General features: G+C 38.1%; 1 protein-coding gene across 3 annotated transcripts in view; it reads left to right on the top strand.

The window, feature by feature from the left end:
• The window catches only part of MCTP2 (multiple C2 domains, transmembrane 2), a 194,614-nt gene that overhangs the window by 105,410 nt on the left and 72,993 nt on the right, over positions 1-16,211 (top strand). For 2 of the 3 annotated variants that reach the window (XM_011957959.1, XM_011957951.1), the window contains exon 16: positions 539-658. In XM_011957959.1, coding sequence (XP_011813349.1) covers positions 539-658 — 120 coding nt within the window. Of the gene's footprint in view, positions 1-538; positions 659-1,121; positions 1,898-16,211 lie in introns of those variants that run through there. The other variant, XM_011957969.1, reaches the window with a different exon arrangement.

Below are 16,211 nucleotides of genomic sequence, written 5' to 3'. Positions count from 1 at the left end.
TAAGAGAGAAGTTAAGTAACTTGCCCAAGGTGAACTTCAACCCCTTCCCAGAACTCTACTTTTCTGTAGACCTCTGGACTAGATAAGCTATAATACTTGTATGTTTTTATTATAGATCTATTCATTTGCTTCCAAACTAAACAATATAGACACTCATTCTGTGTCTGTATCTCTCTCTCTCTGTCTTTCCCTTTCTAGTTCTCTCTCTGCCTCTGTATGTGTCTTTCTCACACAAATTCACCAGCATTAAATACCTGGCTTCTGTAGTTTCACCATTTCCATTTTTGTTCTGAACACTGTTGAAACAGGCTGTTCTTTTTCAGATGAGCGCTAAAATGCATTTGATTCTCTTTTCCTCTGTGAATGATCATATTTTAAAAAGACTTTTAGAAGTGTCAGGCCTTCTCCTTTCTATTATTATCATTTTTTAAAATTGGGATCTATACAGAATATACTTGAAATGATCAGGGTACCTGATCTAGATGGAATATTTGTAGTATTTAAATCTCGTTTCCTGTTTGTCATCTTTTTAAATCAGATCTTATCAAGAGATGTGGACCGTGTGAAAAGAATCACTATGGCAATATGGAATACAATGCAGTTCCTTAAAAGCTGCTTCCAGTGGGAATCTACATTAAGAAGTACAATAGCATTCGCGGTAAGCTTCCTTTCTTATGTTCAAATTATTTGCTTCTTATTTACATCTATTCATCTTTCTGAAATATATTACAGCATAGGTGATTATGTGAGAGTTGTCTAAGACAGTACTTAGGTCAAATTTACCCTGGGAAATCCCTTAAATTACCCAAATCTTTGTCATATACGGTCTCTTGGTACATTTAAGAGCACCACTGTTGTATACATATGTTTAAATGTTTCTCCAGTTGTTGTTACAGCTACATTTGTATAGCCCTGCATTGTGTTTATTTTTTTTCTTTCTGTGCCAGTGACTGCCCGTAATTTTTGAAAAATGGCATCTGAAGAATCACATGACTGAATAATAACTGAATTGTTCAATTTACATTTTAAGTAAATTATTCCCGAACTTTGGTATTAAAGATGTTTATTCATTTCAAGCCAGTTGGGACATACTGATCATTACACATTAGAATTTCATTCAGTACCACAAAGAGGAACCACCCCTGTATATGAAATGTACCCTTTTCTCTGGTGACATTGGCTCATCCTTATGAGCATAATAAAATCACAGAATCAAAGCGCTGCAAGAGATCTTGAAACCACCTAAGTCTACCACTGAGAGCCCAAGAATCTTGGAAGGACTTCACAGCTGGCCTCATGCCTTCACTTGACATCTCAGGGCATCCTCTCTCATTTGTAAAGGGACTTGTCCTTGATCAAATTGGTAATGTCAGCCATGGGAGGAGAAATCAAGGCTCCCAACTGCAAATCTCTGTATATTTAGTATCATGCCATTCATTTCTGTCCTGTGCAAAGATCACTATAAAAACTAATACGAGATATGAGTGGTCTAAGAGTGTGAATATCAGTCATGATCATTGGTGAATCTGGTTTCTGAATGTTATGTGGTTCTGTCTTCTGTTTTCTACTGCCAATATATGCTCAATGTTCTCTTTTAGCCAACAGGCATAGCCTCATTTAAAAAATGGGGGAAAAACATATTTAGCCCAAGAGGTCAATGGGTTCAGGTCACTCCCAACATCTTTATGCGATCAAGTACATCAGCTCCAAAAGAGGCTTTTCCTTTGCCATTGGGGAGTATTTTGTTTGGTGTAGTTTATTTTAGTTCTCCACTGCTTCAGTGTAGAGGACACATGCTGCCAGCAGGCTTGACCTTTTATATACTTTTTCTGCTGTCTGAAGTTGCTAAAACATTTGGCCTTAATAAAAACACTAATAAAGGTTTTATTAATCTGTATCCGTCATTGTCTCAGCATTTGTTTATCTACTTCCCTTTCTCACGTTCTCCTCAGCTGGTGGCTTCATGCGTTGGGTTCCTCTTCAGCCTCCCCAGCTCCACCTCCCACCCGAATTCCCTTTCAAAACTTTCCATGGAATGTTCTATGCAATTCTGGGCAAAAGAGGAAAGTGAACACAATTGGTGGCTTCTTCCAGTCAGCACCCAGACAGCCGCTGTGAGGAGGAGAGGATTTCCTCTTTCTCGAGTTTAGTTTCTGGCACTGTGATTTTAGAAAAACAGAGATCCGTTGCCCTGGATTCTGTAGGGAGATGACAGAAATGATTAATGGGCTGCTGGCTTGATCTGAAGAAAGATTAGAACAGATGAATAGAAATAGGTTGTCTAATAGAGGGGACTTCTAAACAGGAAGGGAGCCTTGGAAATGGAGCCACTTCTCCACTGCCTTTTCTCTGAGGGATTCCTCCCTGCTGGGCTTCATGCCTCGGAGCAGAGCCCACCCCCAGACTGGAGAATGCAGGCTGCCATGTCGTACTCTCAAATCTCTGAGGCCCACAGCAAGGAAGATCAAGATGGTGTTCTTCTTGCTGGTTTTCCAAAGTATGATTTTGCAAGGATACGTGGGTTTATGCGACTGTGTGTATAGGGACGTTTGTCACTGGACACCATTGAAAAAAATGCAGAGCCAGTTAGATATGCTATATACCTAGAGCCTATCATTTGGTTGTCCTGAAAGTACTGGAATAAAAGTGCTCACTCAAACTCATTTTCAGTTTTAATTTAAAACTCTGCTTTCAAAAATTTAGACCATGTGTATGTTGACTGGCCTTAGTGATTCTCAGAAATATCATAACCATAACGTGGTGAATACTTCTGCTCCCTAAGTTGACAAAGTGTAATTTTATTAAAAATTGTTTTTGTTATTCTTATTGTGATTATTCCAAAATGATTTCTGCTATTAAAGCGAGAGGCTATACAGAAAATGCTTTCTTGGGACAGAATAAAAAATGTATTTCAGTTTTTTTGTTGTTGTTTTTGAGATGGAGTCTCACTCTGTCACCCCGGCTGGAGTGCAGTGATGTGATCTTGGCTCACTGCAACCCCTGCCTCCTGGGTTAAAGCGATTCTTCTGCCTCAGCCTCCCAAATAACTGAGACTATAGGCACACACCACCATGCCCGGCTAATTTTTGTATTTTTAGTAGGGACGGGGTTTCACCATATTGGCCAGGCTGGTCTTGAACTTCCAACCTTGTGATCTACCACCTCGGCCTCCCAAAGTGCTAGGATTATGGGCTTGAGCCACCACACCTGGCCTCAGTTTCATCTTCTTTCATTCTTCTTTTAGTAAGATTGTAGGTAGTCAAGCCTTCATTTCCTTTTCTTTGAAAACGCGTTTCATTCATGTACCTTGCCTGTAGACCTGTTAGCTGTCTGTAGGGGACTGGGTTGGCCGGGGGGGGCAGGGGCGGGGGTGCACACCTGGGTGCCACCCTGGCTGTAGTACTGTGTCCTTGAGTCTGTGGGGCTTCATGATGGGTTGTCTTTCTGCAAAATGTTGGATCCTCAACCTGCCAGGCTCTTCTCTCCTTTCTTCACTATGCAACTGCCGTATCTGTCGGAGGTGACACACTGACGGATGTTCTCCTGTGATCTGTTGAAGACAGAATGCTGCTTGATGTCTTTATTCGTCATTGTGACACTTTGTTCATGTTCCAGCTGCTTGGCTTGGCATTACAGGGCAGAACAGGGGTGGTGTCTGAAGCAAGGTTTTAAGTCAAGGATTTGTTAAATGACCTGTAGTCAGGTCCTCTAATTGAAATTAGCGTATGTGATAGTTGAGGGTTCACTGCACAGGTGTGAAAGGAGCTATTTTAGTTGAACCAGTCCCTGGTAGGGCTTTTCTTCCTATGACGGTACAGAAAGTGATGCTAACACAACAAACTAAGGGCAGAACCGAAGGGATGTGTTTTTCTTCTGTTTTGTGAGGAAACATAAAATACTAACTTTATGTTCTGGACTCTTTCCAGGTGATACAAGCATGAACGTTGTAGAATCATGTTTAATCTATTCTCAGTGTCAATTTTAAGACTTTATGAAAGCAAACCATATGTTTTCCATGGATGCCTGTATACATGTACATGAATATAATCATATCCCGTTGAAAGCAGCAGTTACAAAAAAGCAGGCTCTTAAGATCTAGGTCCACGTGGTGTCTCATCAGAAGTGGATGGACAAACGTGAGAGAACTCACCTTGCTAGATGACCCAAGCGTCAGCTTCCTCTACCATGTGATTTTTCACTGCTACGCTTACAGGGGTGGTTGTATTCCCAACATGAGAGAAGAAAGTTATCAGTAATTCACTGGCACTTGCTATGTTAATGTTGCTGCATAGTGTTGAATTTATTGTTATAAGAAATTAAACATGGGCTTTTGTAGGGTGGTACAGACTGAGTTCTTCTTGTTAGGATGAACATTGAAAATCTTTCTCATTTTGTCTTTTCAGTCTTTCTCCTTCCCCCAGGTTTTCTAGACTTTTTGGTATCTTGCCTTTTCTAAGGTTTACTTAGTTGTATTAAATTAAGTAGATATTTTTTTCTTTTTCTTCCTTCAAAAAGTAACATTCTTGACTTTCCCATTTGAAAAACAAATTAATATGAGATGTCGACTTAGTGAATGAAGCCAAATAGAACTAAAATATTTTGCCCTGAAGTAAGTGCACCTCTATATTTCCCTATGAATAGATTTGTAAATATATGTGGTATTTTATACACATGTACATACATACACAAGACGTGTACATGGCCATTCCCACACAGATTTTGACTATTTGTACTATTATTCATAGTTCATGTTATTTCAGTGCTTAGACACTGTCCCAAGGATTTTATAAATTTAGTTCTCACAACAGCCCGCTGATGTAGATGGTGAGTACTATCTTCTTTTTACAGATGAGAAAAATAAGCCTATAGAGGTCAAGTACAATGACAGAGCTCGTGTGTGTATGTATGAGGTGGAGGTGGAATTGAAACCCAGGCCATCTTGCTTTAGCCTATGCAGGCTTAACCCTTCAGCTATTCTGCTTCTCACTGATGCCCAGGATGCAATGCTTGTTGTCATTGTATTTAGATAATGACACCAGGAGCAACCATACTGATCATTTGTGATCTGTATTTAGATATTATGTGTGGGGATTAATCCTGTTCCAAGCTGTAACGCTATAGAGGAAAGAAACCCCCATTACATGGGTGGGAATAATTCTTCAGCTCAGACATTTTATTCACAAGTGATAATGAGACCAAAATTGAAGAAGCCAAAGGTGGCCTTGGGATCCAGCTGGATGATCTGAAAAGCCCTAGAGCCTTGCTTCTAGACTGATTCCCACATTAGAGTCTGACTTAGTTTTTCCCGACCTTTGAGGAATGCTTTTAGATGATGTAGAGGGATTTTCAAGGGGAGAAGAAAGTAAAAACAGAAAACAACTAGTGGAAGGGTTCATGGAAGCCATTTGTACTTTTCAGTTTTTTTTTTCTTTTTTTTTTTTTAGTATTCCAAGTTGTTCAAAAAAGGGATGGGGTAGAAGAGAATAACCATCCCTTATGTTCCTTTAAAATATCTTGAAATAATAGCTATAAAAGAGGCCCACATTTCTAGTGGGGATCTCTATTTTATATACCCAGTGTCTCAGTGCAAATACATTATTTGATCATAATGACGATAAATTTGTTCTCAAAAGATAACTTTACATTGTGATATTTATATTGGTAGATCCAATCACGTATGGGTGTTTTGTTATGACATACTTATATTTTATAAATCCCAATGTTGTCTATTAAAAGTCCTAAAGTTATATTATTATATAAATGCATTTTTCATATGATAAAATATTATTTACTTGACAGATGGCATCATCAGAAGGTGATTTTAAACAGCAAAGTTTTCCTGATGCTTTTAACGTAGAATTGCATTTATGCAGTTTCATTTTTCCACCGGTCTTTCAGGCACACACCTATTGTATCAAGGGAGGCAACTCTGTGGGGCATTGATGGATTCTTTGTTTTATTAAATTTTTACTTGGATGTTTGATCTTAAAAAGTAATCTGAGTCTACCATATATCAATAAGTGTCTTCATAAAGCTATGATTTTAACATCTGTGACTTTTTTCTGATTTCTTGAGTGTAGGGAAATAAAGAATTTACTTTTCAGAGTTGACAAGGACTGAAATATGATACACAAGTTAAAGCATCAATCAACCTCTCCCTTAATAAAGTTAAAAAATACAACTGTCCACTTGTTTGGTGATATCCCATATTTAACATATATAGAATTCTTAGCTTTTAGAGATCCTAGAATACTGAGAAAATGTGAAGTAATTTCACATAGAACTTAAAAACAACAGTAGCAGTAATAGAGTCAGCCCTTCCAACACACATGTACTTGTGCACACACACACACACACACACACATGCATAAACACGAAGAAGTAGAGGACATTTGGGAAATTAAAAGTTGTTCTGTTCAATGTGTTGTGAAAACAGTTTAGTAAAAACCAAAGACAAGGCCTTGAGGACTGCTGTTTTCCATGATTTCTCTGTGGACTGAAAAACATTCAGATTCATTTTGCTTTGGTACAAATGACAAATGCAATTACAACATTGTTTTGAGATTAGACTCTTTAAATAATGCTGGTCAAATGTCTTTTTGATGCTTTCGATATTTATGTGTTAACTGTGTCTAAAAGATTTACTTTAAGTTTTGTCACCAGTTTACTCACAACCAAACGCACTTACATTTGATTAAGCTCTTTCATTGGTTGTGACATCCACCAGAAGTCACAACTGGATGTGTAGAGCAGACATCGCTGCCCATTTGCTAGGTGTGTGTGCAGTTGATGCTCAAAAATTATAAGTATTTTTGTAAAGCTGGAAAAACAAAATTTCACAGTTACAATAACCAGAAGAAGAGGGGTTTTTAGACATCTTAAAAGTGTGTATATATAAGTGCACACACATATCCATATACATATATATGCAAAATGTATAGCTATATTAAATGCTTAAAATATTTGGCATCTTATTATTTGTTTTAACATATGTAAGATAGTTTCCCTATTCTTCCTTTTCATGATGGACTATATAATATACTTTCAAAATATTTTAAAGTTTTTTCAGCACTTTTTAAAAATAGGAACAATCCATCATTGCATATTGTGAGTATAATGTTTACAACATAATTGCACCTTCTATTGGCAGGTTCTCAGGCATTAACTAATTATGCAATTTAATAAAATTACAGTAATTGCATTAAAAAGATTATCTGTTAAAAATTTAAAAGGACACTATTAACTATTTTAGCATATTTTCATGTTTATGTTTTCAATTTTGTAAGTTGTGATTTCAGACAGAATCATAGATTGACTGACTGAAATCACTTATCATTATTTTGGAGCATTTCAATTTTGACTAGTAAACATTAGATCTCAATTATTGTAATCATAGCACAGCCATATTCACATAGCCTGTTAGATGTAAATGATTAACTCCCCCTTTTGTGTATAGGTCCAGGCTCTGTGTGGGACCCTGTGTCACTACCACTGCCTTTTCCGAGCTTTCAGTTCGTGTGCACTTGCAAGCACACATTTTCTGCCTTCTCTGAATTTTCTGTTTAGGATTCTGTGATGGTTAATACTGAGTGTCAGCTTGATTGCATTGAAGGATACAAAGTATTGATCCTGGGTGTGTCTGTGAGGGTGTTGCCAAAGGAGATTTGAGTCAGTGGGCTGGGAAAGGCAGACCCACCCTTAATCTGGGTAGGCACTATCTAATCAGCTGCCAGTGCAACTAGAATATAAGCAGGCAGAAAAATGTGAAAAGAGAGACTGGTCTAGCCTCCCAGCCTACGCCTTTCTCCCGCGCTGGATGCCTCCTGCCCTTGAATATCGGACTCCAAGTTCTTCAGCTGAGGAACTCGGACCGGCTCTCTCCTTGCTCCTCAGCCTGCAGATGGCCTATGGTGGCACCTTGTGATTGTGTGAGATAATACTTAATGAATGCGCGCGCTTGCGCGCGTGTGTGTGTGTGTATATATATATATTCCATTAGTTCTGTTTCTCTAGATAACCCTGACTAATATGGATTCCTTGTCTTTTACAGATTCCAAGTAGTGCAGTCTAGTTCACTCTGTTTTCCAGAGATACCCTGCTGAACTTGATCCAGATTTTAGGATCTGTAATCTTAAAGACTCCAGAGGTCATGTAGCTCCTTAATGCAACTGATGCTTGACTACCACCTTCTTCAGGCTTGCTCCTTCTCAATCCTCCCTCTTTCCTCTTCTCTCTTCCCTTTTCTCCTTCCCCATTCCACAAGCAGTGATGGTTTTGAGTATCTAATACACTGCTAGATATGGAAATGCAAAGATGAATTTTCATACTGAACACTCATAAGTCTGTCTACCCTCCTCCCATATTTTCCACTCACCCTTCCTTCCCCCCTCCCTCCCTCTCTCTCTTCTTCCTCCTCACCCCATTCATCCCCTCCCCCTGCCTCTCTCCAGCAGCCCTCCTCACCTCCTTGGTTTCCCTACTTTATTCCCCCAACTTTCTTCTATCATCCTCCCTTATATTTGAAAACAAAAGGTAATGTTTTGATTATTCAGGCATATCATAAGAAAAATGTGCTTTTTGGGAATTAAATTGGGTCATAAGCATGGAAGTATTTTAAAAACATGGAATGGGTTACAAATATGGGTAGGAATTACTATCTGATATAACTATTGGTGGGTGATGGTATTCTTCAAAATCAGAGAAAAGCCTCATTAAACCACACACGCACTCATGTGCTATTTCATTGCAAAGTGTTTTTGTGGACCTGGACTTGTTGAGAAGCTGTTCAATGAGAGGGTGGAAATGCAGAGCTTGGTATCGTGTGCTGTGGTTAATGTTCAGGAGTCGACCGTTTCCAGGACTACTTAATGTCTATTTAACCACCAGATGCCAAAGCAGAGTTCTACCTCAAGGCTATGATAATACTCTTCATGCTTGACCTAATACATTCAGTTCATGTCAAAAATAGATGGCTTATGCCTGTAGTTCCAGCACTTTGAGAGACAGAGGCAGAGTTTGAGGCCAGCCTGGGTAACAGAGTGAGACCCCGTCTCAAAAAAAGAAAAAAAAGAAAGAAAGGAAGGTATTTTATTTCAATGACTTAATACTTCAGGTTCATGTCATGTGTTATAGAGTTATGCAGTATAACACAGCCTAATGATTGAAGGATTGTTTTAGAATATTGCAACCTGCAGAAAGGCAAAGGCCCAGTCTTTCATCTTTGTGCATATCCTTACTGCTTAGGATAATGTTGGGTACGCAGTAGGCATCTAATCAATGCTTCTTCGAAGGGTGCTAGAACTAGTGAAAACCATCTGTTACCAGATGTTGCTTTCTTTTTATTCTTACACCTCCCCTGATCATAACAGCCTGTGGCTGCATCGGTAGCTAAAATCCAAAAACAAGCCAGCAACTTCATCGTATTCTTGTCTGATACGCACTTTTCTGACTTTTTCTTGATCCTGCCCATCCAGGGATTGTGCTAATTAGTAGCAAAATGGCCAAAAGGCAGTCAGGAGGAGGAAAACAGCTGGCAAATCTCTAACTGCCATCACAGCTCCTGAATCTGAGAATATTCCATTCTTGATATTTTCAGAACTGAATGCCTTTTCTCCCCTCTCATTTGTTTCTATATGTGACACCTGGATGTGCCAACATTTTGCGTGATGCAAAACCAGAAAATAATATTTAGAAATAGGGGGACCTAGTGTGTGTGAAAACAGTTATAACCACTTCCCTATGTAGGTTTTGACCTGTTGAAGAGCCATGCTCAGCACTTAGATATCTGACTAATTTGATATTGCCTTTTTTTTTTTTTTCATTTGTTTCTAAGCTGTCATTTTTATTAGTCTCTCTGGCTGATCTTTTGGAGCTCCTCATCAGGTGGCGTGTGCTTGCCATTGTCTGGCTGTGCTTGGCAAGCGGAGGGCCCTTTTATTGCTGTGCGATGTGGGCGTGCTTGCTGGGGTAGCCTGTAATTAGACCCACCACAGGTGACAGTTACTAGAGAGCCGAGTAATCATTCTAGCTGCCTGATCTGATGTTTATGGAGAGAAACCTTCTTTGTGGTCTGGTTAGGGTTTACTACAGCATGTTGTACTTTTGCCATTTGATTTATGATTTAGAAAGGTGTGTTTTGTTACTGTTCCCTTTCTCTTGGGGTTGTGTCACTGGCTTTTTAAATAACAGATGCATTTTAGAGGAAGATTTCTGTTAGTCTGATCATCCACGTCTCACTTACACAAAAAGAAAAGATTCTGATATTTAATCAAAATCAGGTTCAATGTATAATCATCTAAGCTTGCTCTTGCACAGTGTTTACTGACTGTTTTAGTCTCCCTGGGATTCTCTTATTACCTAAATCCATATTGGTTTTGGCCTTTTAAAATGACTTTTCTATTGCTTCCCAAGCTCCTTAAAGTTTCTGTTTTAATTCATTGTCTGGGATGCTTCATTTTGTCGAGGAAAAAAACCCAAAACAAAACAGAAATATACTTGTGGGCCCCATTGGTGTTAGGCAAGACCCAACAGCTGTTGTTTTAATCTAGAAAAGAAGAAAGCTGCAGGTTTTGGGAAAGTGATTTTCCCAAGGCCTTCTCATTTGTTTGAACAGAGGATTCTCAGCCCTACACTACTTTTATAATGCATGGCTTGTATAGTCATAAACTTAGAAATTATGGTTTTAGTTCATGAGTACAAACTGCATATATACAGGATCCTTGGACTCAGCTTTTTTTTTTTTTTTTTTAAGATACATTTTCCCTCAGGTCTTACATTTGAGTAAAAATAGTTTGTGAGCCTGTGGAGTTGCTATTTGGAGTGGCAACACACCGTAGGGAGACGTAAATCTGCATTGTTACCTGTTACCTTGTGCTCACTTGACTGACTCTTCTGTTAGAACAGGTGAATTTTCCTTATCAAAATGTTGTATCCATAGTGGTGACGGTAATGAAGATGATAACGATGATGACAAGGATGATGATGATGATGAACGGTGCTTTTGTGTTTGGGAGGTGTTTAAGTTTTGACTTCTGCGATAAAAACTTGCTCTTACTTTATTAGGCATTAGTGACACTTTTAGTGAAGCCTTGTCTTACATTGCCTTCTCTTTAAGAAGGAATAGAGTATTGCTTCTTAAAGTAAGTATGCCTTTATTAATAGCCACATTGCTTCTGCTCTGGATTAAGCTAGGTACATGGCAATTCTAAACATTTTGTGTCCCATAGCAAGAGCAGTTTTCCTTGGAAATCACTGAGACCCTCGATGTTTTTGTAAGGAAACTTCTATAAGCTAATTCATTGCCCCCCATCCCAAAATTCTACTTTTCACAATAGGAAAATGCATAGTGCATTTAGCTGTTAAAAAAAAATAGCTGACTGTGGCCTCATTAGCTGCACCTCTTTTGGCAAATTTGATTTTGCATTTCATTGGTGATTTTTACATTTTTAATAATCTACATGTTTTCAAAAAATTGATTTCCTAGAAAGTTAATCAAAAACAGGATTGGGGAATAAGAGGAGGTAGAGAAAAAAGGAAAAGGAAAGAAAAATAACAAATAGCTTGACAACTGCTTGGGTTTACTTAAAGATAGTCCTGCAGGTGGCGATAGAAACTCATAAATGATAAAATCCTAAGGTAAATTTCTGTGGGCTACTTCTTGGGGATTTTAATTTCAGCAATTTATTTTTAATTTGATACAATCGTCTACAAGCAGAAATTATTACATTAGTAAAAAAATTTCAAATTTTCATATTGTGTACTTTTCTGTTTTTATAATAATTTTCTTGAATATTCTGTAGCACATTCTTCCTTATGCAGAAGAAATAAGATCCAGATTACTGCCCAGTTGGTACAGATTTCATTAGGAAAATAACCATTTTAAGGATTCCTTTTTAAATTTCATTTTTACTTTCTTTAACCTGCAGCTAAAATTTTGATGTTTATGCCATTGGCTAGGTTTAGCTTCTATGAAGGCCTTTGCTCTTGGGTGTGGCATGGCTTAGGCGTGACACTGAGAGTGTGTGTGTGTTCACAGAGACATTCCTTCAAATCATAATATCAAATCTAGTTGCTTCCAGAGATCATTTCCTCCCTTAGCTAGGTGTTTCCAGTTAGTTTTAATGTGCCTAGGATCACAAATTTCTTGAAAGCTATTTTATCCAGGGATAAAAACAAAATATAGATATGTATATTTTTAACATTAGAAAATAGATAGTGAATATGATAACATTTTTTCAATTCTTTTGGTTATTTTGGACATGAGGCATTGTCAAAGCAAAGTGAAAGCATTTGGAATATAGGAGATCTTTCTTTTCTGCTAGTTAAGGTTTAAGAGTTTTTAAATTGCTTTTTGTGACTGTATATATTCATTTATGGTTTTTTAAGTTTGAGTCTGAAAATGTAAACTCTAAAGGATAAAACTAATTTTCAGCTTTTCTATTTTCTTATAGTCTCATTTAGAAAACCTTTGCAGTGTACATTTTCAAGGGGGAGCTGCCTTGATTCTAAGAAAATGTAATTATTTTGGTTTAAACACTTTAGGCTTTAGATGTTGAGTGTCATCAACAGACAACTGTGATGGTCTTGAGCAAATTATGTGAATTGCAGTCTCTACCTTTCCTCTGAACATTTCACTAAGTCTTACGGTAAAGTTCAAACCAGTAATGTCTTATATGCTGTACCCTTGGATCCAGCATTTTTTATGATATAATAGAAGAGGCAGAAAAAGAAAGAAAAGAAACCTCTGGCCTTCTTATATTCTGTTTCAATTGTTCTTCCAATTACTCGTGAGGGAAAGGAGTAGAATGCAAGTCAGACACTCTGAAAATCTATTTTGCAGCCTTCATGTAAAAAATATTCAGTTCTCTGCTCTGTTAGCAGCTGACCAAAATCTAATCCATTAAAAAATATACCGTGGTAAGCAGTTCTTGAAAATGTTTATAATAAATGGTAAAAGCCAAGCTTCCACTGTGAGATTAGCAGTTGGAACAGGATGTGTTCATCAGGAAATAGGTTATTGCCTGACTAGTGTGTCCTGCAGAGTAACCTGCAGGATAGATGAAGATTTAAAAGCTTGCAGTGCAAGGATTTTATTTGATTTTCCCCCTTTGCTTTCTTTTGCATATTCCAGTATTGTTTATCACTCATGGTATGTTTCCCAATGACTCTCTTATGAGGTTCACTTTACAAACAAAAAGTATGGCATGTTTTGGGGGTTGGTTCCATTCACACCCCATGATCATCTAATGACCTATGGGTATTAATGTTACTAATACACTTTTACATTACCGACTTTGTAGCTTAAAGATAAATGTGAAAGAATATTTTCCAGAGATCTGGACCTACCCCCAGCTTCCATCTTAAAGATACAGGAAATGCTGCAGAGAATTATGGTGTCTTTCCTGCTTTTTGCTTGACTGCAGTCCAGCCTCAGAGTCAGTGGACAGTAGCGCTCATGAATAATGCCTTCTACGTGGTTGATACCTACAGTAACACAGGAGTGACTAAGAGATCAAATACACTGGCTAAAAAGCCTTAGGGAAGCATTATGTGTCTGAGTTCTGATCTATTGTCTGGGAGGTCGGAGAGTGTTAATGCACTCTGCAAAGATTACACTCCCTCTCTAATTGCTCAGACACTTCCTTAAAGGATTTAAACAGTCAGGAAAGGTGATGCTCCTTGTCAATTTTTGTCTTCTGCCTGCAGTTGAAGTTTATCTGTCTTTCCACTGAGACCACTAGATCAAGTAACCTAGACGGTGTCAAAGGCATAAACTCTGAATTAGGAGTGAAAGCAATAAGAGATGTTATTTACCGTACCATTGTTACTTGCTCTTTAAATGCTCTGCATTCCATTTCTGGTGTTTACATAGTGAAAATGACAGCATCTCTGTGTTCCAAAGAGGGGCTGAAAAGGGTCCAAGGCTTCACTTTGACTTTTGATCAGATTTGTTTTCATAATCTTTTCGCAGTGCCATAACACCCCGTGCAGCATTCTGCATTTAGGTTATTTCAGCTAAATATGTAGAAAATAGGTGACCTTTAGGATTTCCTCTGTGCATCTCCCCAACCTCACCCCTCCCAACACACCCCCATTCTGAAATATTTCCCCTGAATTAGGCATGTGCAAGACCAACCACATTTAGGACCTGACAACTTTGTCCAGATCATCACTGTAAACTTCAAATGATACACGGACACATTTGAAAAAAGGTCTCCTCTCTGCATTGGAGAATCTTCTTGTGTATCTGAGAGCTGATATAGCAATTTTATCAGACTCTGTATCTTTTATATTGCTTTGATTATAACTCAGGGTTTCCTAAATGACACTGAAAAGCTTAAAGAAAGGTTTTACTAGTTCTTTCCCAATGGCAGTTTAGGAAATATCGGGGAGCTGTCTGTTTGCAAAGAGCATAATGAACTCCTTAAATTCATAGTCTGTGTTGCTGCAGGCAGGAGTGGGGAGTGCAAGCTTGCATTCCGCCTCGAGCATTTTCTCCCCACTATGCACAGTTGCGTCATTGAGAAGTAAGAATTCCTCTTAGACCAGTTCAAATTGCTAATATATGTGTCCTACAGCCTGCAATATAATATTTATGTAGCTTCCGAAAGAGACCTGGGAGGATTCCCTGTAATTCAAGATGGTAGTCTGACTGATGGGTGTAGAAGGATTTTTTTTTTTTTTTTTTTAGAGAAATCCTTGTTTGTCCCATGAGATTTTCACACTTTTCGGCTGACGGCGCTGTATTTTACTCATCCTGTATAAAGCTGTCAGTGTATTCATTATATGTGTCTCTTGAAGACTCTGAGCAGATGAGGAGAACAATTGCTGGAGGGGGAAAACACATTTGAATCGAAATCTTCAGAAGAGTATTTCTGTAGTCTCTCCTGTTCCTGCTTCTGTGTGGACTGTCCCTCGCACTTTCTCTGATTGCATGTTATCTCACACTGTTGGTAGATTACACTGAATGTTTCATCTGTATATAAAAATTAAAAATTCAAACAAAAATCTGGCCCACATGAAGAACAGGCCCTTTGGGCATATGGTTCATTATGCATATTCGTTTAATTACTAAAACACTTGCGATGGCTTTAGTGCCCTTGCTTTCAACTTGCAAAGTTGGATCTCTTCTATTGCACAGAAGATATAGTGCAGAATTCTGTTCTGAAGGAGAAAAAAAGAAAAGAAAAAAATAGAGCCTTTGAAGAAATTATTGGAATTCACCAAAAGGAGGTATGATTCTCAGTATGAAACAAATGGAAGTAGGGATTTCTCCCCTTCCTCATTTTTGTCATTTCCTTCTCCCTCCCATTTCTACCACTGCCCCGAAGGCTGTTTTTACTGTGGTTAGTTTATAAGTAATGTGAGACTAAGGATTTAGGTTTCAAACATGTTCCCTCTGAGCGCCTCAAGTCTCATGATGAAGCAAAGTTTTATTGTATAGAAGGGGGCTGCTATGAGAGTGTGACTTTAATTGATTTTTCAGGGCAAACAGGTGGTGATGGTTTAGACATCTCCTGGCCTGAGTGCCACTCCTAATTTGGGGCTACACATATAATAGCTTTATTAAAATAAACAATCCCTTGGCTTTGGTTTTACCTGAACATCTGCCTCCCGGTTTTTAAAGGGTTTTTAAAAATATTTTCATTGTGTGCTTAAAAGGGTGTGATCCTAAAATAGCTAAGAAAGACTTTATTTTCTATTTATGCCATCAAATTTGTTATTTTTATCTGATGTTAAAGACACTGAAATTTAGAAGCATCTTTAAATGGGATCATCATTACTTCAGTAGTTTTCTTTAGAGCACATTCATGTGCAAGATGCAATAGATTTCCAATGTAACAGGTCAAAAATTGAATTTGTAGTTGCTGGGTTTTGATTTGAACTTTTATCTTGGTGCACAAAAGATTGTTTGAGTGAGTACACGTACTTGTGTGTGTGTACACACATGTTTTACGACCATATTTTGGATTTATTCCTGAGCTCTGGTGATGTTTCAGCATTGTAAAAAAGCTCCTTGAACTCCTCTTGATCAGAATAAATTCAAGACTCCTAACAGCATTTCTAAGGGAAAGGAGGATCCAAGCCTTGGCATCATTCTTGTTTTTAGTGGCAAGTATGTGTGGCTCTGATACAAGCGCATTTTTGCTTTTCAATTAAGCAAATAGGTAGTCTGAGTAACGGGAGACCATCCAAGACATTCTTGATACAAT

This window comes from Colobus angolensis, unplaced genomic scaffold, assembly GCF_000951035.1.
Source record: "Colobus angolensis palliatus isolate OR3802 unplaced genomic scaffold, Cang.pa_1.0 Scaffold112, whole genome shotgun sequence".
Lineage (NCBI taxonomy): Eukaryota > Metazoa > Chordata > Mammalia > Primates > Cercopithecidae > Colobus > Colobus angolensis.
Note: the sequence above shows the minus strand (reverse complement) of the source record. Positions and strands in the feature narration are given on the sequence as shown.